At 40.6% G+C, this 24,223-nt stretch overlaps 1 protein-coding gene across 3 annotated transcripts in view; it reads left to right on the top strand.

Moving 5' to 3' along the window:
* Window positions 1-23,712, top strand: part of PDGFRA (platelet derived growth factor receptor alpha) — a 34,532-nt gene extending 10,820 nt beyond the window's left edge. For all 3 annotated transcript variants that reach the window (XM_065060899.1, XM_005501207.3, XM_065060898.1), the window contains exons 4-23: window positions 1,194-1,457; window positions 2,168-2,298; window positions 3,636-3,807; window positions 3,911-4,100; window positions 4,628-4,743; window positions 5,222-5,348; window positions 6,334-6,527; window positions 6,887-6,981; window positions 7,092-7,224; window positions 11,204-11,308; window positions 12,000-12,110; window positions 12,381-12,534; window positions 13,571-13,737; window positions 14,875-14,990; window positions 15,531-15,653; window positions 16,264-16,375; window positions 18,030-18,129; window positions 18,251-18,356; window positions 19,054-19,289; window positions 20,341-23,712. In XM_065060899.1, coding sequence (XP_064916971.1) covers window positions 1,194-1,457; window positions 2,168-2,298; window positions 3,636-3,807; window positions 3,911-4,100; window positions 4,628-4,743; window positions 5,222-5,348; window positions 6,334-6,527; window positions 6,887-6,981; window positions 7,092-7,224; window positions 11,204-11,308; window positions 12,000-12,110; window positions 12,381-12,534; window positions 13,571-13,737; window positions 14,875-14,990; window positions 15,531-15,653; window positions 16,264-16,375; window positions 18,030-18,129; window positions 18,251-18,356; window positions 19,054-19,289; window positions 20,341-20,488 — 2,900 coding nt within the window. In that variant the 3' untranslated portion in view covers window positions 20,489-23,712. The remainder of the gene's footprint in view (window positions 1-1,193; window positions 1,458-2,167; window positions 2,299-3,635; window positions 3,808-3,910; window positions 4,101-4,627; window positions 4,744-5,221; window positions 5,349-6,333; window positions 6,528-6,886; window positions 6,982-7,091; window positions 7,225-11,203; window positions 11,309-11,999; window positions 12,111-12,380; window positions 12,535-13,570; window positions 13,738-14,874; window positions 14,991-15,530; window positions 15,654-16,263; window positions 16,376-18,029; window positions 18,130-18,250; window positions 18,357-19,053; window positions 19,290-20,340) is intronic.
* Window positions 23,713-24,223: the final 511 nt, after the last annotated feature.

Consider the following 24,223-nt stretch of genomic DNA (forward strand, 5'->3'; position numbering starts at 1 on the left):
TGGAATATTGCTACAAAGAGCCTGCCAGTGCAGCAGAAAGTCTATTGTTGGAGAGATTTGGATTGCGATTTATTAAATTTTATTATAAAGCTTCACACAGAAGCTTCAGTCTATCAGGGATTATTTGTTTATTCCGAATGGCCAAACAGAGATAATTTGCTGGTTATGCTTTTTAAGCTGGATATGTTATACAATTATGTTTTAAAGTCAGACTTTGGACTGGCCAGATAGGAAAGCTGGCATGCATTTTGTTGACTTTAAAAGAAATAAAACTACTAGGTATTAGTTTGCTTTTTTTTTTTGGTTGAATACCATATTTTGAAAACCACATGCTATGACCATAATTAACTATGTCTCATAGCTGTAACGTTGGACATGTTAGAAATGCATGAAGATAAGTACCTTGTACCATTTTTGATGAAATATGGCTTTAATGGTGTTCAACGTAAACAACATGAAAATAATTTATATTTTTTGACATTAAAAGTGTTTGGATTTTTGATTCTTTTCATTTCCCCCCCCTGCTTATACTTATATATTGGTTAGGGAACAGCTACTATCACCAAAGGAAAAAAAATCTAACTGAGAAAGATAAGTGATTTGTGCCAATAAAAGGCAGTCTCTTAAATAATTTTTGTGTGCAGTGAATATTGTACCTAAACGCAAAATCTTGTGTCATAAAAATAGGATGTTCAAGTCCAATTTCTTCCCTAAGATCTTTGCTGTGCATATATCTTTATAGTTGCCTATGATAATATGAGGGTATCTTTATTTTCACCCCCAACCATTGCATGAAAGTTTTCACACTCAGTAGTGATTTTCTTGTTTTTTATCACTTAATATCTTTTTGGCCTCACTGTAGGAATATCTAAGGGGAATAATAATACTTTGTGGTTTGTTTTTTTTTGGGGGGGCGAGGGTGGGGTGGGGAATCTTTTGTATTTTTTATTCTGTATCCTAAAGGATCCCAAGCCCTTTTCTGTTCAGTGCTTAGGTCAAGTGCCTCGCTACATGCCACATCAAATAACAAAACCAAGACCCTGCATGCAATTACCATGCCCTACCTCTGAAAAAGTGGAGTAGTGAATTGTACTCATCCCAGCTAAAATTTATAAGTAGTCATTGATATCCAGTTCTTGTATGTGGACTTACTACAAACAAGGCAGTACTTAATTACCTCTTGTTTTTTACAGACCCAGACATGCCTTTTGTTCCTTCTATACCAGAAGACCAGTTCATCCTAGTAGAAGAAGGTGATCCCACTGTTATCCCTTGTCGGACAAGTGACCCAAGTGCTCAAGTGACTTTAACTAACAGTTTGGACAAGGCTGTCTATGCTTTCTATGACAGCAAACAAGGTTTTGTAGGGAATTTCCCTGCAGGCTCATATACATGCAAAACAATGGTTAATGGTGTGGAGTTCAAGTCCGATGAGTTCCTCATCTATATTTTAAGAGGTATTTATTTTTATTCATTAAAAAAAAAAAAAGAAGTTAGAATATTCAGCCCAGCTCTTTCCTCACACTGTAGGGGCCTTATTAGCATCAGCATCACGGGCTTATATCAGATAATTCCCTGATGATGAGCTCCTTGCTCCTGTGGAAGTTTTGCTAGTTATTTAGTGGCTAGTTTGCTTAGTGGTTATGTACAATTTTCATGAGAATAAAGTGACCTTAACTTAATCTCCTCTCCCAAATGTTTGCAAGAAATGTCTTCTGTAATGTATGTATTTTCATCCTGTTTGCTGAAACATAACTTAAAAGACTGTTATTTCCCAAAAGCATCAAATTGTAGGACCTCAGGTAGTCTGAAAAATATAATGATTTGAATATATTGAAAACAAGGTTTTCGTTGGCCAGCAGTGGATTCTCAAAGAGAGTCGCTGACTAGTAAAATGGGAAGTTGCTTTTATACCAAGTGCCTTTTCACAGGGGAATTTGAGATAGATCATTCTTTGTGACATTGATCTCAATGCCTGTAGTCTTCATGCTTTAAATACACAAAGTTTATATCCATATAAATCAGTAGCATTTTCACAGAATTTTCCAGGTAATTCCTCAGTGGAGGAAGTAAAACAGAAATGTACCCCTGAAAGCACACTGTGTGAAAACTGCATACTGTTTCAAACTAAGTCTTCTCTCTGTCTCTCTTTTCTCTTTTCTCTTAGCTACTTCACAGCTGCCAGTTGAAATTGAAGCTCTTAAAACTGTCTACAAAACAGGCGAGACCATCGTGGTAACTTGTGTGGTCTTTGACAATGAGGTGGTTAATTTACAGTGGAATTACCCTGGGAAAGTGGTAATTTTTTGTTTTATTTTGTTTTGATTTTGTTTACATGTTTGCACTGACTTATTGGGGGAGAAGGTGGGGTTGTAAAAATAGTACGAAGTAATTTCTTTTACTCTTAGGTTACCACAAAAAACAGTCCCAAAAGTTAGAGCTTGCTGTTAGTAAGTATGCAAAGCACGAAAGAAAGGTGATGTGTGACTAGGAGTCCATTCTCTAAGGGGAGGAATGCTGCCTCTCAGGTCTTGTGCTGGTTCAAAAAATAAATGTTGTGGAAATAGACATCTGGGAATGTGTAAGAGATCTGCATGGAGCTCTGCTGCTGTAGGTCTGAACCTCTAATACTGCTCTCTTAAACCCTGGATTATTTGGCGTAATAGAGGATAATAAAGACTCAGGTTCATAGACTTAGTTGTTCCTCATTATGTGCAGTCATTCTAATCACTCACTAATGAGAACTGCCTAGTAAGAAAATCTTAAAACTTTTGGAGACCCTCAGAAATTTTCAAACTGGCTTAACATCCTTCTGCAGTGGAAATTATTATTCAGTGAAACTTGGTTAGAGCCGGTCCTGGTCAATGCAGAATTTCGGAGTATCCCATGTAAAAAGTCTGATCACTGAACGGATAGAGTAGTTTAAATGACTATCTAATTATGGCACCAAAACCCACCTTTTATTTAAGTAAGTTAAAAGGCCAAGAGGAAAAATGATTTGAGAAGGTTTTGTTCTGTTTTCCAGGTTACACATTACAATCTTTGCCATATGCCACCTTTCAAAACTATCCCCTGCATATTTTTTGTTCCAGTCTCTCATGATAACATGCTTTGCCATTCTCAGCATCGTTTTAGTTGCAGCACTCTTCTCCTTGCCAATAAAATATTTGTGTTTTGAGAGCAGACAGAACATAGCATCTAGCAAATGGTTACTTTTTAATCTGGTGGAGGGGATAAAGATTCACCCTATTTCATGGGAACTGAACAAATAAAATTAAAACTAAGCCCCCACAGCTTTAATATCTGAGAAAAACATAGTGCATAAGCAATAAAACACTCTTTTGCACTGCTCAACCAAATTTTGAATGGTATTTTGCTTTGAGTGAACAAACTATGAGCTCTCAATGCCCTCACACTTCTGTGCCTGCCCTGAAAAGGGTGTATTTTTATAGACACACCTTCTATGCCTGTGGCTGAAAAATACATCCTTGACTGAATAAATAATTCTTCTGCCATACAGGGTTTAGATGGGTGCTTTCACTTCAGTGGCGTCATAGCTCCTCGGTGGTGTGTTTTCAGCTCAGTTAGTTAAGTAAGGTTTTGTTTTGTTTTGTTTTTTCTTCTCCAAACTACAGAAAGAAAAAGGTTTGATAAAACTTGATGATATCAAAGTCCCATCACAGAAGCTGGTTTACACCTTGACCATTCCTGAGGCATCAGTGAAAGACACAGGGGATTATGAATGTACTGCTCGGCATGCGACCAAGGAGGTTAAGGAGAATAAGAAAGTAGTCATTACAGTTCATGGTATAGTCTGATTTTAGTGTCCTAAAATTATCAACATTTTGGAAAACACAATTTTTGAAAAATGCTGCACATGGTTGTTTACACAAGGCATTTTCATTTACAGACAAAGGGTTCGTTCACCTGGAGCCTCAGTTTAGCCCTCTGGAAGCTGTCAATCTACATGAAGTAAAAAATTTTGTCGTCGATGTGCAGGCATACCCAGCTCCAAAAATGTACTGGTTGAAGGATAACGTGACTCTGATCGAAAATCTTACTGAGATTGTTACTAGTTCAAATAGAGTCCAGGAAACAAGGTAAAAATATTCTCCTGACCCTTACTTTACCATTTTGACTTGAGTTTCTCCCCCAGAAACCTGGGCACAGCTCCTGCTCTCTCTTTCCACCACAGTTTGTTGCTCCTTCTTCAGTGGCATTTAAAAATCATTTATTTGTTTTCTACTCTAGAGTGAGATGCCTAATTTGCCTCTTCTTATTCCCTTGTTAACATCAACCTCTCCAAACTGTAGAAATCTTGGTTTCTGAGTGCTAAGCCTCTTTGGTCTCTCCAACATGTCTCCACACAAATAACTTCTAGCTATTTCCAATAACACCATGGCCTGTGTCAGATCCCTGCAAAATATTACTATGCTGACCTGTTTCTCAGTTGTATTTTGGTAGTTATTTACTGTTTGAATAATGATTTTAGTGTAAAGGCATCCTAGAAGTGCCAAATGTCACCACATTACAATCTCCACTTACCTAGATTATATGTTGCACCAAAGCGATTTTTTTTTTTTTAATGCCTACCCTAAAATACAAGCAAAACCTCTCATTTTTACAGGTTTCAGAGTATATTAAAATTGATCCGGGCCAAGGAAGAAGACAGTGGATACTACACTTTGGTTGCTGAAAATGAAGATGAGATTAAAAGCTATACCTTCTCCTTGCTAATACAAGGTAAGGAGCCCCAAAGCCTTCTCCACCGGAATTGATGGCACACAGCAAAGTCTTGATCTACTTATCCATTTGTTTCCCTGGAGACAAGACAAGAAAGGCATGAAACAGAGTGTCTGTAGGAGTGCGTGCATGTTGAGTCCTTGGAGCTCTTGTACCCTGATCCTGGTTTTCACTTTGACTCTGGCCTTGTGCCAATAAGAAACTTTATCCTCCTGCCTAAGTTATTCTAGCTGACAGCAGGAACGATAGCTCATTTAGCGTGACATGAAGACACGGCATAACCGCAGCCCTTCCTTTTCGTGGCTCTAGCCCAGGATCTGCTCTGTCCTACAGATATTAAGGACCTCCTGGATGAGTCCGTGTCTCTGTCCATCGCTAAGATGTCAGCCAAACAATACCTGTCATGGTTTATTTGAAATTTCAGGCTGCATTTGCAGAACCTGATGAGTATTTTAACAAACTCCTGTATCCCTCCCAGTTCCAGCCCTGATTTTAGATCTCGTGGACGATCACCATGGCTCTGCAGGGGGGCAGACGGTGAGGTGCTTGGCAGAGGGGACCCCGCTTCCTGATGTGGAATGGCTGGTTTGCAAAGACATTAAAAAGTAAGAAAAGAGGGTTCTTTGTTATAAAAATATGACTTGTTGCATCCTTAATTAGCTTCACAGTATTAGTTATCCTACCATGGTTTCCTGATCAGTGGCCAGTAAGCTATAGATGTTTTTTTTTCTTTTTAGAGGCAGGTTGCTAATGTTTCAAGAGAGATTGTCAGTGCCCTTCCTGCTGCATCTTGCAGGAGAAGACACAATGCATCAATTCAGGAGGTTTCTCTCATAAAAGTCTGGTGTTCAATAAGCAAACTCAGCAGATTTTACAGTCCCAGTTTGAGTAAAGATCTCAAGGAGTAGCTATCCCTCCAAACAGGGAGTTCTTATCACTTCACATACAGCTCTGTCTGCCTCATTAAAACTCTGGTGTGCTTCTATATTTCCACTTGTAATTATTTACCCCCTAGTTATAATTTTCACCTTCAAAGTATTTTAGGCACCTGGAGTAATTACTGTAATTGTTGTTAGTTCTAGACTGGCTCCTTCTGTGACTGCTGGGAGGTAGGGTTCTCCCTGGGAGGTTATCCACCAGGGAGAGGGAGACCGTGTGTGGAAGAAGGCTGGGAGCCCTGGGCACCTCCCAGGTGTGTTTCACTCTCATTGTACTAAAACCTTTTGCTGCCTGGTGGGACAATTGTCCTCCTAGTCCTGCCCCAGGGAGCCTTGTACAGCACTAAGGATTCAGGAAGAAACAGAGGTCTGTCAAGTACTGTAAGTCTATGGGATATATAGTGACACCGACATCTACCTATACCAGACTGGGCTGCATTGTCAGGCCCTCAAAGTTGCAGCAGTAATGAGAGTAAATTATTCTGAGGGAAGAAAGATGTAGGCTTTTTACAGAGGTGGTCTTCTTAAGCATTTCTGGTGTTTAAAACAATTGTTGTCAGAAGAAATCGGGAAAGGTGATTACTGTTCTGTTCACTCTTCTTTATCCATACCTATGCCCAACTCCTGTTTTCCCTGTTATTCTTCTCTGCAGGTGCAGCAATGACACCTCATGGACTCTTTTGACTAACAATATCTCTGATATACACATGGAAGCCCACCTGGATGAGAAAAACATGGTGGAAAGCCAGGTGACCTTCCAGAAGGTAGAGGAAACCCTGGCTGTGCGATGTGTGGCAAGGAATGACCTTGGTGCTGTTACTCGGGAACTGAAGCTTGTGGCTCCTAGTGAGTTTGCTTTGTCCTTCTGTGAAATTACAGCAGCCAGTTTGATGCTTCATCTGAGGATGAGGCATTCTACAGGTCTTTATGGTGCATCTGTTTTTCACTTATTATGTGGTTCCATGATTCATTTTATGATGTTATGGCCATGGACTATGGGATGTTTTTTGAGACAAGCTCTGGTTTTGAAACAGGAAGGCAGAGCAGCTCTGGGCTTGGAAAGACTTCACAGTCACCAGCCCTGAGAACTACTCCTGCCACATCTGCAGGACACAGGATCTGTGATGGTAGGGGAGGTGGGTGTCTTGTGTGTGTGTTATGCTCTTCACGGCTCAGGAGGAAAATATGGTCTTTTTGCTCCACAGCCTTGCGATCAGAATTAACGGTGGCTGCTGCAGTCTTAGTGCTGTTAGTGATTGTGATCATTTCACTGATTGTCCTGGTCATCATATGGAAACAGGTAATGCAGGAAAGTATTTCAGTTTGGATGCTGAGCTCTGCTGGGTTCTGATCTGCTCTGGAGTCAGGCACAGGACTAATGGTAGGTTTTGCATTCAATGTGCTTTACAGAAGCCAAGGTATGAGATAAGATGGAGAGTCATTGAGTCTATCAGCCCTGATGGCCATGAATACATTTATGTGGACCCAATGCAACTGCCTTATGATTCCAGATGGGAGTTTCCTCGAGACGGGTTAGTGCTTGGTAAGTTTCCTCTAAGGAACTAATCTCATCTGTCTCTGGGGAGAAGGGCGATCAAGGGCAGCTCTGAGATCTGTGCTACTAGGATTTGTGATTGTGGTCATGATGTCCAGAGCCTATGTATCTGTCTGTTCTTCTCATTTCTCCTTCAGCATCCTCTTCTCCAGTGGTGTCAGCCTTGAGGTCCTTGTGTCAGTGTCTCCTGGACCTCCATTCCAGCTCTCCTCCACATGCCTTGTGTGCAGTTGCCACCTTCACGTGGCTTAGGGGGCCTGTCCCAGCACTAAATGCCCTCTTCAACATTCACTACTGCTGAGGCAGCCACAAGAAGTGCACCGGCATTTTTATTTGCAAGACATTTATATATTTATGTGCAGAGGCCAGGGGAAATCTGCAACTAGCTATGTAGTTTTATAAAAATATTTTAAAAATTATTAATCCACACTGTGCACATATCAGTGCTGAGCAACTGCATAACTTATTTTTGTGGCTACTGTACTTGTTCTTTACCCTTCTGCTTTCTTGCTTTGCTGTTCCTGCATTGGAGTTCATACAGAATTCACTTGTAATTACTTCTTCAAAGATGGCCCAATCTGTTATTTGTATCAATTGTAAGTGTACTGATTATAGACAACTTTAACGTTCTATCCAGATAGTGTTTTAAATTACAAGGCTTCCTTCTCTTGGAGGTATCTGGGCACCAAGTTGTATCACAAAATACAAGAGAGGAAGATGAAATATGTTTTTTGGTTGATATATTTCAAGAAACATACTCCTCTGGTGTAGTTCTCTTTCCCCCATCAGAGAGAAAGAATTGATGTTAATTCTTGAAAGAAGCGGCACAAAAATTTCTGGTTCAGGAATGATATCCTTTAATTAAATTCATGTTGCTAATTGAAAACTAGAGGAGGGTGGATATTTAATTGAATTATTTTATTACAACCCAGACTTTAATTATATGCCTGAATAGGATTTGTCAGATCTGAGTTGTTAACAGACCACCACTGTGACTTTGTCTCCCTCTGACTCAAGAGGACCAGCCTACTTTGATGCCTTCCTGTTTACAAGCACATTCAGGATAGTCAGTGCTTTAAAAACTAACACTACATGTCCTTTTAGTGATCTGGATTGCACAAACATTCTTCTTGACACGGTTAACATTTACCCACTGGCAGCTTTGCCATGTGAAATGCTTTCTGGTGGGCACCTCTTATGTTTCTAGGGCTGATAATTCTGGTTTGTGTGGGTTTTCTCTTATCTAAGTGGGAGATGACAGCAAAATAATTACACCTTTAGCTCAGGGAGGCTCTGAAGCAGGATACAAACTCATTTTGGCTCAGCTAGATAAGCATTTCCCATCCTAGCTGTGTAAGCCAGCTGGCATTTATTTGTTTTTTCTAGCTAGTAGTGCCTGGAGTGTAATTCTGTGTTAAATGCCAACTCTGAATGCTGGCTGGCTGGAGTTCCAATTGATAAATTTGGGTTATGCTGCAAATTTCCCATTGCTATTGCTCCTGCACAATGTGTGTAGTGCTCTGCTGTTCAGAGCACCCGGCAGCCAGCACAAGACTAGGAGATGTGTAACAGAATGACAAATGCAATATCACAGTGCACTGCTTGCTTGCCACTGTCTTCTCCTTGCTCTGCTGATGAGCAGCAAGGTCCCAGCAGGAGCTGGACCTTCTCTTTCAGCTGAGATGGCCTTTTGAGGAGTGGAGTCTGAGTGCTGTCATTTCTCGTGATCTTGGGGTGGCTGCAGACTGTGGCAGAATTGCTCCTATCGCTTCCCAGCAAGCCACCCATTTATCCTGTTGGCCTTAATAAAATCAAAATGCTGGCCTGACACAGAACCAGACCCATACTCATTTGCAAAAGGCAAGTTAAGACACAAGTTACATAGTGTTTAAGGATGTGATGCCTAATTTCTTATGAGTCTAGGAACTATATGTGGATTATAAAGCTTGTTACTTGTTTGGCTTTTGATATAGACCAAGAGAGTTATGGTTTAATTTGGGGTGGACTGATCATCCCAGTTCAATTTTAGCCAAAGAAGAATCCCAATTCGCAGACTTCAGCTTTGTATTTGTGTCTCCTTGAGCAGAAAACCAGCACCTCTCTGACAGTCTCAGCAGATAGGCTCTGTGGATGGGTACAGAGGCTGAAATAACTCTTGCCCCTCCAAGCACAATCCCTCTCTTGGGGAGGTATAAACACATGTTAAAATTTTGGGCTCCACTGAAGGCCTCGACATCCAGAATGTGATGGCACTACAGATGCCTCCAGCTCTTAAGCAGTTAGCTCCCTCCTGGCTCCAAACTTCAAGTGTCAAACATATGGGGCTTGGGTTATGTCTCTGGAGAGCGGTGAAAAAGGGGAAAGCACAGAGCTCACTGTTCACCGCTCCGGAAGCGCTTGCACTGTCTCCACATGCACCCCAGCTCAGCAGAGGTGATGGAGAGGGAGATGTGCGCCTCGTGCTCAGCCGACAATATGGTTTGGGGAAGAATTGGCTTGTGAAGACAACAAGATCAAGGAGCATCAGCAAATGCCATCACATTCTGAAGGGCTGCATCCTGCCATGTGGCTCCCAGACCCTTGGTCTGAAGAGTTTCAGTGGCCAAATTTCAGACTCAGGTTGTTTGAATTAGCTGGAAATTTAGTGGGAAGCTTTCTCACATCCTGACTGGGAAGGATAACCTTTGGAGCACAGGAATCTTGAAAAGAAATTGCATAGTTTTTGTGTGCCTGACAAACTATGCTGTCATATTCTTGGAGAGGTTCTTCAGTGTTAACTCAGCTAAGCATGCTTTAACCATTTCTTGTGCTTGTTAATGATGTAAATATCATTTGGCTGGAAATTTTCTTTTAAAAGTGTGTATACAATAAAAGTGCGAGCTGTAGCTAGAGGATAACAGAAACACATGGCATTGCATGCCAGATAGCACCTTCAGAAGTGTAAATGGTTGCAAGTTCTAACTGCAGACAAATGTACAAGACAAAATGCTGTATATCTCCATAGTAAAAATCACTACTCATTCTTCCTGTGCTGGAAGATAAAAGTAACATAAAATAAAATATGGAGCTTGTCAGGAATATGAAAATATCCTGGCATCTGGACCTCATATATGGGTTTGTTCACTGAGCAAGCATTGCCTTAATGAACTTGCTTTTCAATATGGAACCTATGAAATATAATATCTTAGAGTATATTTGTGCAGTTCATATTTCTCTAAAATCTCACTCAATCTGCACACAATTCTTTTGCATACTCTATCAATGTCAGGATACAGGATATGATAATCCAAAGTTTTTGTCTAAATTGATTTGTGGGAAGAGTAAAGTGTGCATAAACATTAGCCATTTTGTTACAGCACTTGGAAATTTGCAATAAAACTTATTCAAGCATATGAAGCACACTTGTACATTAAACTTCAGAGAAGTTTCCCCCCATATGTGATCAACATGTATTTCAGCTTCGTGCAGAACACTGATGTCCTGCCTGTCTGTTTCTAAACGTGCTGCTGACGCACTTCAGTCCATCTTACTGCTAGATGTATCCAGCACTGATGTAACAACATCTAAATAACAGCTAAGGAGTTCAATTCAGATTTTTAGGGCACAAGTGTACTGTAGTCAGGTGCTGACTGAGGCAGAGAAGTTCACTTAATCAGAGGAGAATCAGTGTTGAGAAAGGATAAAATGAGGGTGGCAGGGCAGAGAGAGTGGGAGACAAATTTGAATGAGTTGAGCTGTTTCTCAGAGTCCCTTTCCTACAAGCTCCCATGTGCAGATGTGCTCCTGATGTTTGCTTACTTGTTTTAATTTAAGCGTTGCACTTAATGACAGCATTTCTTTAAAATATATTTACCTTTTCTGCTTAACAACAGTAATAATAATGAACAATCTATGGAGGAATGGCAGCAGGAAGCGAGGGAAACTACTGTTCCTTTCTGAAATAAATAACGCTTTCCCTTGTGTTCAGGTCGAATCCTTGGTTCTGGAGCATTTGGAAAAGTAGTTGAAGGAACTGCTTATGGATTGAGTCGCTCTCAGCCAGTGATGAAAGTAGCTGTGAAAATGCTGAAACGTAAGTTGTTGCGGTTCCATTTTCCAAGTTAGGTAGGGCATTTTCCCACAGGGTTATTTGAGCACTGACTGTATATAAATAGATTCTACATATCTGAAGCTGAAAATGAACTGTGGAATGAATGAAATTTGAAAATATACTTTAAATTACTTCATCGTATTTCAAGACTGAAAGTATCCAGGCTTCTGAAAACATCCAAAGTTTGTTTTTAACTGTATGGACTGTAGCAGTCACAATAATCCAGCAAGTTCAGAAAAACATGAAATAACCACAAATGCTTATAAAAAAAATGAAAGCCATACAATAAAGGAGGAATTGTGAGAATCTTAAATTTACTGAAGATTTCTCAGTTCATGAGCTGAGAAGCTGACGCAGTAATTCTGGAGCAACCATGAGGAGCTTTCTTGTGTTGAAACTGGCAGCTTGTAAAGTGCCTCTGTGCTACCTGGGCAATGCACTGTACCCCTGGAGAGGGACAGACAGGCTGGGTCAGCTACTGAGCTGGATCAGATGAGTTGTTTATTAGTGATTTGTGACTCCTCTGCAAGTCTTAAGAAAGCCCCTTGTCAAGTAAAGGACATGGTTGTCTGCAAGAACCCATGCATGGTAGCAATGCTTTAATGTGGCAAGGAAGGAGAAATTGCTATTGTGAAAAAGGTGATTGCTCTCACTGAGTGTGTTTTTTCAACAGCTACAGCTAGATCCAGTGAAAAACAGGCGCTTATGTCTGAACTGAAGATAATGACGCATCTCGGCCCCCACCTGAATATTGTGAATCTGCTTGGAGCTTGTACAAAATCAGGTGGGTTTGGCTGACAAAGTGGAGGTTTGCTGTGGAGCCATCGTTCACTGTTTAACAAGCACACAAGTTTCAAGTAAGGGATTTAACAACAAATTAAAACAAAAGTTTCCACGAACCTACTTGACATTTGGTAGTAGTTGCAGTCATAACTTAGCAAACAAAAATGTATTAATCCACAATACCTTTTATGTTTTATATTCTATTTTCTACTCTTTTTGGAGTATTTATTTTAAATACTCATCAATGCAGTATTTTGCTTTATTTCATCAGGTCCTATTTACATCATCACTGAATACTGCTTTTATGGCGATTTGGTGAACTATCTGCATAAGAACAGGGACAATTTCCTGAGCCGACACCCAGAGAAGCCAAAGAAAGATCTGGATATCTTTGGGATGAACCCAGCTGATGAAAACACCAGAAGGTGAGGGGAAAAAAAAAGGCTTACACTTTAAGGAAATATCATTACTAACCCTTACTGCATTCCTCTCATTCATTGGTTTAGAACCCTCCCTAATAGGTTTTAGAGGTATGGCAATGTTTCAGCACTTATTGTTCAGTCTCCCTAACATGTGTCTTAGATCCATGTTTCTTCTCTGTAGTGATGCCTGCAGTCCCAGGACCACAGTGGGTTCTCCATAGACATCCTGAGGTCACAAAGAACATTTCTATTAATAAAGCATAGTCCAGTGTTCCTCTTTTCTCTAAAAACATCCTTTTGCCTCTGCCCACCCAAGTTTTAAAAATAAAGCACAAGTACCTGATTTCCTTGTTTCCCTGCTTGAGGAATTCCCACTGTCTAAAACTCCTTCCATTCAAACAACCTGGCAGAGTTTGTTCTCCAAGCTCAGTCTCAGTAATTTCCTCATGGTTAAGGTTCATCCCAAAGCTTTTTCCAGATGATAGTGGAGGAAGTGTGTCATCATACATTCGGCAACAAAATAATGTTGTGAAGTTAGCCAGGATTTAGAAGGTGAACAGAGATTCCTTCAAAAAATCACTCAGGCAAATAGATCAACTGACTGGGTAGCTGGATACAGCCAGGATGCATGTGTTTGTTCAGCAGGACTGGATTTGTTACTAACTGTCTAGGTGAATAAATTGAATCTGTCATTTGGGGCACCTTGAACTAAAATCCTTAGATAGTAATACTTGAATTCAGTGAGATTTTAGGAACTTAGACAATATGTGTTTACATACCTGACTATTGACAAAAGGATAAGTTTGAAGAACTTGTGTTTGACTACAATGATGCATGGTAACATGTACTAATATGTGAGAATACATGGTGATGTTGTAATACATGATCTTTATGTATTCCCTATCAAGATACCAGCTCTTATATTTCACAGCAATACAATTGTACATCAGAAGAGAACTGTCAGATCTACAAGACGCTCTGGCAGGGAAGTTACCTAGGCAATACTAGCTGATACACCTATATTTTTTTCCATTTTCAGTTATGTGATATTATCATTTGAAAACACTGGAGAATACATGGACATGAAACAAGCTGATACCACTCAGTATGTGCCAATGCTGGAAAGGAAGGAGGGTTCTAAATACTCTGATATTCAGAGGTCTGTTTATGATCGGCCTGCTTCATATAAGAAGAAATCTGTGTCAGGTAATGTTGAACTGTCCCTTCTGCATACATCACTAATACAAATAATTCTTGTATAAATGTGTGTTTTATTTTTGCCCTCCATATGGACATAACTACTCAGCTGTGTTCTGCAAGCACTTAAGTATAAGCTAGAAGCTAAATTTCACCGTGCTCTGGAGTGCCTGCTCCCAAAGCAGAAGGACTCCAGTCGTGTTTGCTTCTGAACTGAAGTGCTGAGGGTTGTCCCCTGCCATGGGGCTGCAGGCAACCTTTGGAAGCAACAATTTTATCAGTCTTGTAGTTGGCAAGATTTTGAGCTACAGCAATAAATAATAATAATAGTAATTTATATTGTTCTGTTTCCACTTACATTTCATGTTAACTGACACTCACCAAATGCAGAACACTCCCAAATACTTTCCTGGATTATGTAATGAAGATAATGAAGTTGTCTCCCATTCCCTGGCCCTGTGCTCAGACACCAAATATGCTTTGCTTTAAAAATAGGCAACATCACTTCTGCCTGTAGGCCTCGGAAACTGAACCATATCCAGTCCCAGATTTACATGGCAGACTAATATACTCATATTGTGGTCTAGGACAGCTGGGGTAAATGAATCACTGGATTTTGACTGCTTTTTTGCTGACATCTTTCATAAAAAAAAAATAAGAACTGTTGCCATAGAATTCCTGACCCTTTTTGCTGGTATTGGATGAATCCCAGTGAATACTTGCTGGGAAACATAACAGTGTTCAGCAAAAGTAAACGGATAAGAATGTACACGCATGCACAAAAATCTAATGAAGGCACCACCTCTAAATAAATGTTTTTCTACCACATGCTGAATATTATAAACAACCTTTATAGGACTACAGTGGACCTTTTTAACTTCACCCTTTCCTGCAGTTTTCTGGGAAAAATAATACAGTATACAGACAGGAGAAAAAACAAAACATATTTAATTCTGGATGTTTTTAAGAATGCAGTATGTGTCAGTGACTGATGTAGACACTAAAAGTGGTTAGTTATTATGAAAAGGCTGGTTTGGTCATGGTATTCTGTTAAAGTCATCAGCTCAGAATCATGATAAGTAGGGAGAAATGAATGCTGCTTTCACACTCCACAGCACAAACACATTTTTCTCTCTTTTTCAATAGAATCGGAAGTCAAAAATCTTCTTTCAGACGACAGCTCAGAGGGCCTCAGCCTACTGGATTTGCTGAGCTTCACCTACCAGGTTGCACGGGGAATGGAATTCTTGGCTTCTAAAAATGTAAGTAAATAAAAGAGGAAGTAAAATGTAAGTAAGTGTAAAAACATCTCAATCTCCAACTATGGGTTTCAATTTAGATTTTGAATACAGGACACAATGTAATATTCTTTCTGAGGCTGTAGACAGCTTCCTCTCTTACCTGGAAGCTGAGATAACCATGGTGGAAAAACCAATCACTTCTTATGGAGTGAGCGTGCCAGAGATAGTGGTGGATCTAGGCAGGGTGGAGACCCCATACAGCTACAGGCCAGCATGGTCAGAAACATAGATGTATCATTAGTACATGATGGGTAGGAGGGGAAAGGGTGGAATCACTTTTGTTTCCACCCCATTGTAGTGCATCCGGATGAGACCTCACTGGTTCTGAGCACTGGTGTCTCCCTGCCCCTGTAAGTGGGGCAGTACAGGTGCCTGTTCAGCAGAAAGTCTTATTAAGACTGTGTCCAGAAAGTCAACAGACATTTTCGAGGAATCTTTGTAAGAAAAATGACCCTCATGGAATTAGCACATCATTGAACAACTTATTTTTTCTCCGTACAGTGTGTGCACCGTGACTTGGCAGCTCGTAACGTCCTCCTCGCTCAAGGAAAAATTGTGAAGATCTGTGACTTCGGGCTGGCTAGAGACATCATGCATGATGCCAACTATGTCTCCAAGGGCAGTGTATGTACTTTGTAATCTCCTGAGCTCTGCTTTAACTGAAATGAGAAGTGTCAGTTTTAAATGCTGTTTAATGTTCTTGCCATTCAGTGTTGGTTACACTAATAGACAGTTGGGATGAATGCTCCTGAGAACAATTTTTCTTCAGTTCATTAATTCCTGTAAATTTCCTACTTCTCTTTTCAGCTGAAAAGCACTTGGCCACACTTAGTGTTTCACAGACTTACATTTAAACTGGCAAGTTTTTGACTGGATAAATTATTAAGGAACTGTTGCTATGATATGTAGAGCAGTGACACATCAGTCAATGACGTATCCGACCTAGACGGGCGGTGCAAGATTTTGTATCATACCTTAAATCAGCCTGTTTTTTGCTAGTAGTAAAATGAATACAGTTATGGCTTAATTAGTTTTTGCTGGGAGTAAATATTAGCATTCCTTATAATCCTGGTACCTCTGTGTCATATGGAATTAAAAATACACACGATTCAGGTTAGCACAAGCTTTTTTGTTAGAGAGAAGTTAATCCTGGCTCTCAAACAACAGTTGTAATGGAAAGCATTTCTTTAATAACTAATCTGTGTGGTTTGGGGTTTCTTTCTTTTTGCTACAGACTTTCCTCCCAGTAAAATGGATGGCACCTGAAAGCATTTTTGACAATCTGTACACAACATTAAGTGATGTCTGGTCTTATGGCATTCTGCTGTGGGAAATATTTTCTCTTGGTATGTACTGTGAACTCTTTCTTATGTGTAGTGATTAAGCTTTTTCAGTTTAAGCTGTTTTACATAAAGTATTTCAAATTCTATAGTAAAAATATATGTGTGAAATTAACTGTTAGTTATCCTTCTATATAGGGTTGAAGAATTGGTGTGCCAGGCCAGGGTGGATTTTTTAGCTGTTATAATGCGAGAAGGACAATGCTCCTCCTTTGCAATGGGGTGCTTGGGCTGCAGCCCAGCCCAGTGGCTGGTTTGAAACAGTCTTTTCATGCACGTTTTGAAAGAGCCTGTCTTAGTCCCATTACAGAAAGAAAACAAATGTCAGTCTTCTGGGATGCTGATTTCTCATTTCCAGGTCAGCACTGTTCACACAGTTGGTTTATGGCAGCATAAAGTGGTTATGACAATGTATAGCAGTTATAGACAATATACAGTTCCCAGCTGGGAGCAGCCTGGCTCTTTCCTTCGCTTGATTAATGAGGGTCTCGTGCGGGTGGGTTGCCTGCTTCAGTGAGCGTGCATTGCCCAGATCTACTCTGAGCAGAGTTAATAATGCCTATATGGTATCTGCTACTGCCCCGCTGCAAGTCCAAGCCTAATGTTATTTTCTAGAATAAGTAGCTACTTCTCAGAAAACAGCAGTTGTGCCATTCTTTATGGTATGGTTTACTGTAGTCTCTGTGCTTCATTAGATCCTGAAAATATCCATTCACCAGCACCCTTGGGAGTCACGGGAGTGCCATGGGATAGCTCAGGAGCTCAGGCACAGCTAAGCCTGTGCTTCACTGCCCTACCTGTAAGGAAGGTTCTGAAGCCCAGTTTTAGGAGAAAATCCTGCTTTTGAAAGGGCTGGGATTTCTGGAGTAATATTATGGTATGTCTCCTCTGCCTGAGAAAGCTGCTCTTTCTCAGAAAGCAAAACAAATCCTCAGTGGTGTTTATTAAGCAGGTCAACTTTGACATCTTGCTGCAACACTAACTTCAGCTTGAATGGACCTTTTACACGTCAATGACAACTGAGCACAAGTGCTCTGATGTCTATATGCTGCAGCCCCAAATGGTCACTTAACCTGTCAGTGCAGCAGCTGAGCCCCAACTTTTCAATAACCCCTGCAACCAATACATTAGCTGTTGTCCAAAGCTGGTCGCTCAGGTGGGAAGACTCGGCTATGGCGGAGCCAGACTCACAGCAAGGCTTTGGCCTCACAGCTGGGATGAGGTGAACGACTTGCGCCATTTGACTCTCAGCTGTCCTACAGGTGCCAAAGGCACTAAAACCAGACAGAGCAAGTGACTTGCCCAAGGTGGCACAGAAAGCCAGTGGCAGAGCAGAACTGTGATCTCAGGTCTGCCGACTGCAGGCTGATGACCTGATTTAGGTATTATCCAGTCTCTGTGCCCCCTCAACATACTCTATTAACACCACAAATGGCTTTTATTTTTCTGAGTAGTACCCACTAGCCAACATTTCATGTCAGGGCTCAATGTGGCCAAGACAATAACTCTGATGTGAAACACTGGCTAGGGAATATTAATTTTGTTGGCATGTCAAATTATAGCGTTAAAACTTTTTGACGAGAACGGCAAGACAGTATTTGGGAGCTCTGCATGGATAGTCTAGTATAGAATAATATTTTTTCTTCACTTTTACCTGCAGGTGGCACACCATATCCTGGCATGATGGTTGACTCTACTTTCTACAATAAGATCAAGAGTGGATACCGAATGGCCAAACCCGATCATGCTACCAATGAAGTGTACGTGTGCATTTGGCTTTCCCACACCTGGCCAGTCTCTGGACACCTTCAGCTTTAGTTTTTGTTTGGTTACTCATTTTCCTTTGCCAGCTGGATAAATTAGTTTCCATCTTATCTGCAGGTATGAGATCATGGTGAAGTGCTGGAACAGTGAACCAGAGAAAAGACCTTCTTTTTACCATCTGAGTGAAATTGTGGAGAGCTTGTTGCCTGGAGAGTACAAAAAGGTTTGCTCTTTGGAACTGCCTTTGTGTTTCCTACATACTGGTTTAGAGGGAACTGTAACTGTTGTTCCAGCCATCAGAGCCATGAGCACTGACTGCCACACCCTAACCTATATGAATTACATTATTTGAAGAGGAACCTGGCATGTTCAGAGAAAATTAAACTAAGGTCACTGAGAGAAGCAATTCTGCAGTATTAGCTCGGAAGCAGAACTCCCAAATTCTAATGAAATCCTACCAGTTTAATGTTTCTACTGGAGAATGAGTTTTATATATATTTCAAGGGATTTTCTTGTCAGTGAAAGAATTCTAGAAAGGGGACAACTTGGTCCATGTGTACAATCTCCCTATCTCCCTTTTTGAACCCTGATACCAGCAAGTTTTTCCCTCATATTTCTGATACCTCTGGACGTGTTCTGCCTGCCACATAATTCAGTGTTTCATTTTCCCACCCACCTTCACTCCTTTCCCCCACTCCCTGCCCCTCTTTCACATCCATTTGCCTGCTCTGTGCTGCCACACTCACTCTTGCATCTCCTAAAACTGGCTTGTCTTCAAATTCCCAATCACTTGAAGATGAAGATATCCAGTGTTGCTGGCTCATAGAACAGAATAACTCCTGGGTTAATGGATCACCATCTGAAGAAAGGCAGCCTCAGTGAATAGCATCTAATGAGATATTTGAAATGAATATTTTCAGAGCTATGAGAAGATTCACCTGGACTTCCTGAAAAGTGATCACCCAGCTGTCACACGCATGAGAGGGGACTGCGACAACGCTTACATTGGTGTCACCTACAAGAATGAGGACAAGTTAAAGGACAGAGAGAGTGGATTTGATGAGCAGAGGCTGAGTGCTGACAGTGGGTACATCATCCCCCTGCCTGACATTGACCCTGTTTCTGAGGATGAGCTTGGCAAAAGGAACAGGCACAGGTATGTGAGATTTACAGACCACATAGCCCACAGTCACCATTCTGGATCATGTTTGGTGATGTGCATTAACAATTTTTAGCATCCTATTCTGCAAATGGTTTCCTTGATTCTGTTATAAACTACTTATTGGATGGTCCCATGTAGGTATGACAATATGACCGGCCACACTGTTTTCAATCAGAAAAATCTAATTTTGCCTCTTTTTCTGACTGTCAGGGGAAAGGGACTATTGGTAGAGTGCTCTTGTATGTCACTGGGACTCCTTTGCTAGCTTGTCCAAGTCACAGTGGTTGGCTGATGGCTCTGTGGGCACATTTTGCAACACATCTTGCCCCTACAGCTTGGTGCCTTAGAGCTGCATACGACATTTCAAGGGATTGATTTGTTCCATGTGAGACCAGGTCCAAAATTTGGGAGAAGTTGTTTTTAATATTTTTCATAGTATTCTTTTGACTGACAGCAGGGTATCCAGGATTTTTCACTGCTCCCTTGTCAGTTTGCATCACCACTTCCACTATAGCACCACACCGTGTATCCCTTGCTGTGGGTGGCAGTGGATTAATTCAGCCCTTCATTCATAGTATATAGAATTAGCAACCTAGAAACTTATTTGTTTTGATATTTTTTGTAATTTTCAAATGAGTGATAAACAAAGTCTCTAAGAAGCACTATCCAGGTTAAGATTTATTACCTCTCTCTCTTTTTCTTATCTTATTCTCTGTTATTATTATCTTATTTTCACCTGACTTCCCTAGATTTACCTGAATGACCTATTGTCACAACAGTGTCATAAAGCTATTTCTCTAATGAGTGTCTGGCAGAAAATACTTGGAGGAACATATGAACAACCTGCTCTTTTAAATTACAAGGCGGTTTCTTACTCGAGATACAAGATGTGTCATGCCTTAAGAAACGGGCGGTCAGTCACCCAAGATTGTGCTGTGGGTCAGAAAGCATGGAGGGTGGTAGTGTTCACTTCTGCTAGAGGCTGGAGTACTTACCTAGCCACATTTGCCACATTTCTTATCGCTGAGATGTTTGTCTCTTCCAGTTCCCAGACATCTGAAGAAAGTGCCATTGAAACTGGTTCCAGTAGCTCTACTTTCATCAAGAGAGAGGACGAGACCATTGAGGACATTGACATGATGGATGACATTGGGATCGACTCCTCAGACCTGGTGGAGGACAGCTTCCTGTAAGCCCCAGGACACCTCCCAGCCCTGCACATGGGGAATTTTGCCTTGTTGTCTACAGACTTCTGCTCCACAGAGAAAACCACTTTATTGCAATGTCAAGGATGTGAAGAGGAGGTGGATTTGTACAGAGAAAGTCCCAGCAATGGGCAGAGGAATCAACCTGACTATGAACGAAAGAGACACTTCAAAGATGGATTTTTTTAGTGTTGCTTCTTGCAGTACTTCAGTAGCATCTCAGTGTTGTTTGCTATTCAGACTTTCAGGAAACAAAAGAAAAGGCCACAAACAGACCGGTTTTGTGTTTCAAGGGCATTCATATGACTTTGATGGATCAAATTTCCACTACAGCAATACTTCGCCATTGTAATTATGTAAATAACTGTCTACTCAACGATCTTTTGAGGTGCACATTGAACGTATGCCATGGATTTTGGAAGAGATTGCTCAAGAATTTTGTGTACTTCCTCCCTCAATCTCAATGTCAGCTGCTGTTGAACTATCATGTGAATTGAAGAACATGCAAAAACCACTTTTGGACCAAAAAGGTCTAAAACCACAAGGGACTGACCGGTACTACAAAACGTGTTACTTTTTACCATTAATGCAAGTAAAGGGGAATAATAATAACAATAATAATTAAACCCAGTCTATAATAGGTGTTAGAAACCTAGTAAGTCTATTAACTATAGAAGATAGTTTTTTCAAAATAATACTACTACTGTTTTCAATAACACTAAATGTATATTTTATAATTCATTGTCCTTCAGTAAAAGCACAGTCTCAAGAAGCCTTTTTAGAATACAAACAAAAAAATTATGACCTAAAATTTTTATGAAACAATTGTTTTATTTGGCTGCACACAGAATCGTAACTGCTCTGGTTAGATAAAACTACTTTAACATGGAGAAAAATTTAAGATTTAGTTTTCTATCATAAGCTGAGTAGTTTTTCTAACCAGATATACTAGAAGCAATTATTGTCCTCTGATTAAATGAAGTTCTAAAAATTTAATTAAAAAAAATTATGCCAGATTTCCAAGATGCTTGAGAATGGAAGTTTATGATAAAGCACCAGCGACATCACATTATTAGAGTTTCATGGGTACTCAAAAGAAATCTTGTCCTGGGGTTAGTTGTGAAAAATTGATTTGATATTCAAACTGCACAAGGAACAAATATATGTCTCCTAGACTGGAACCCCAGATTAAATAAGCAGAAATAATTCTGCAGTGAATATTCTTGTCTTAGTTTTCAGGTTTAACCAGGAACAGAAAATTCTGACTATTATCTTTGCAGACTGTTACTACAAATGGTAATTGTATCCAAGAGTGTTTTTCAGAAGGTGCATGAAAACAAACCTGCTCTCAGCCTGCAATTGTTTTTTGACACCACTTACATGAACAAAGTACCATGATTACTCCTGTCACTGTAGAATGTATTTTTGAGATACGATGCTTTAGAAAACTTACATGTGAAAAAAGGTACACCACTGCCAAGGGCCCCATCCTTTCTGGTGCTCAACCTTCAAACTAAGCCTTAATTCAGCGTGATGAGTGCCTCACAGGACATGCTCAGCCTCTGGCACAACACAACTAATGCAAATGTGGTGCAGACTCATCCCTGTGTTGCAGTATTTTACCTAGGAAGCGTGAAAGATGGACCAGCAGTGACCGACTGAACATGCTGCTGTGTTAAACTACAGTTTAATGGCCCTAAGAAATGCTACGTGAGTCCCCTTGACTTCACTTGTAGACAGTTGTGGATCAAATGGCTGCAAATGTAAAATTGTCAGGGTTACAGGCAAATAATTCTGGGTCTGGGCTTCAAAATGTCACCTGGCTGAGGCTACGTTGAAGCATACTGCAGATGTGAAAACAGGACCTGAAGCGAGGCACCTGTGTTTTCAACCCCGATGGAGCCTGACAATCAGAAGGAACGGCGAGTGATGGTGCATCCTCTGTTTCTTGCAGTCAACAGATCAAAACTGAGTGTCTTCCTGGGAGCCTGTGCTTTAGCCAAACACATGTCACAGCTCTGTACGGGGGTAACTGTGAAATGTAAAGACTCTTGATACAGCCAGAACGGATGAGGTGCTGTGAAGTCTTCCTCTAACTAAGAACTATGAATTGAGGAAACACAAATTGTCTGTTGGATATCCTAGATATCTGAATGGCCACTTGAGACCACACGTGCCTTAATTTGCATGTGTAGTCATTACAGCTATACATTCAAATTAGGCAAGCAATTTCACCTGCATTTTTGCACATGGCCTAGTATTCTTCAGGGTTTGAAAATCAGCCCCAGCATGTTTTATTATACCAGTTACTGGAATCTAAGGACACTTTAATGTGGTCTGCCCTTCCCCTCACTGGTTTCATTCTGTATCTCGCAGTGCATCTCAGGGCTAGACCTAAGCAGTGGACATGAACCAGAGCTGGCTCACTTTCCAATGAATAGTTATGTTGATTCTCCATCCTGTCATGAATATTGTGTAGATGGACTGCATTCATGGCAGGGGTCTAGTCAAACTCAGCGCAGTGCAGGCTTGGAATCAGATAAACTGGCCTGAAAACTGGAATGAGAAACAGAGGAAGAGAGAGGATTTGCTAGAGAGGGAGAAGTGTGAGAAGATGTTTCATTTAGTTTTACCAGATTATCAGTATTACAAGCTTTTTTTTATGGCTTAATTTTGGAGAAGCCACTGGAAGAGATATTCCCAAACCTTTCACTATGGTAATTGTATAATGACAATCAGTGTTAGCCTATGAAACACAGCTTTTGATTTGGAATGGCCAAACAATTCCTTACAGCGTGGTCTGCAAATTGTACAAAATGGTCCTATTACATGATGAAGGACGTGAGATAAGGTGATGTTATACATCAATATGTATATAAGTATTTTTATATAGACTTCTAGAATACTGCCAAAACATTTATGACAGCTATATCACTGCCTTTGTTTATATTTTTTTTTTTACTGTGATATATTCCACAGGCACGTTAACTGTTGCACTTTGAATGTCCAAAAGTTATATTTTAGAATAATAAAGAAGGAAGTGTTTCCAAAATGGTGGCTGTTGTGACATATTTGAAGAAGGGCAAACTGGCCTGAGTGATGGTAGGCACAAAATGTATTTCAAAATGCCCCTGCTGATATTTTGTCTTTGAAAAAAAATCCTGTAAATTAAGATCTCTATATTTCAATAAATGATATATAATTTAAGGATATGTGAGGGGTCTATACTCACTTATTGAGAGGTGCTTATATAGAATCAGTCCTGCTTGGGAATTTTTTCCTCCAAAGTGTTTTTTGGTTAACTGAGTACTCTGCAGAGGCATTGAGCAGCAATGACAAGCAGGTGTCTCAGCCCTTCCAATGGGTACAGTGGGGAAGTGCCCATGGCAAACGACCTGGATAGCGAGTGACACCTGTGGGGAGCTATGCTGTCCCCCAAAACATGGCAGATGTGGTGCTCCAGTCACTGCTGCCCAGTCATTTGTCCAGGGCTCCCCACACGAGATGGAGCTCTTCTTAGGCTTGGCATCATGTGTGCTGGTGGCTTTGACATCTGCCAGTCGGCACACACCAAGGAAAGGGGGCGCAGGGGATACAAATGGACACACTGTGCTGTGTGTCCAACATGTATGCTCTGCACACTGTGTACGTTTTATGCAAAGGTGTTTTTTTTTAAAGGGACTAAAAGGAACCTATACCAGACTTTAGCCTAAAGCTCTTGAT

Source organism: Columba livia, chromosome 4, assembly GCF_036013475.1.
Source record: "Columba livia isolate bColLiv1 breed racing homer chromosome 4, bColLiv1.pat.W.v2, whole genome shotgun sequence".
Classification (NCBI taxonomy): Eukaryota; Metazoa; Chordata; class Aves; order Columbiformes; family Columbidae; genus Columba; species Columba livia.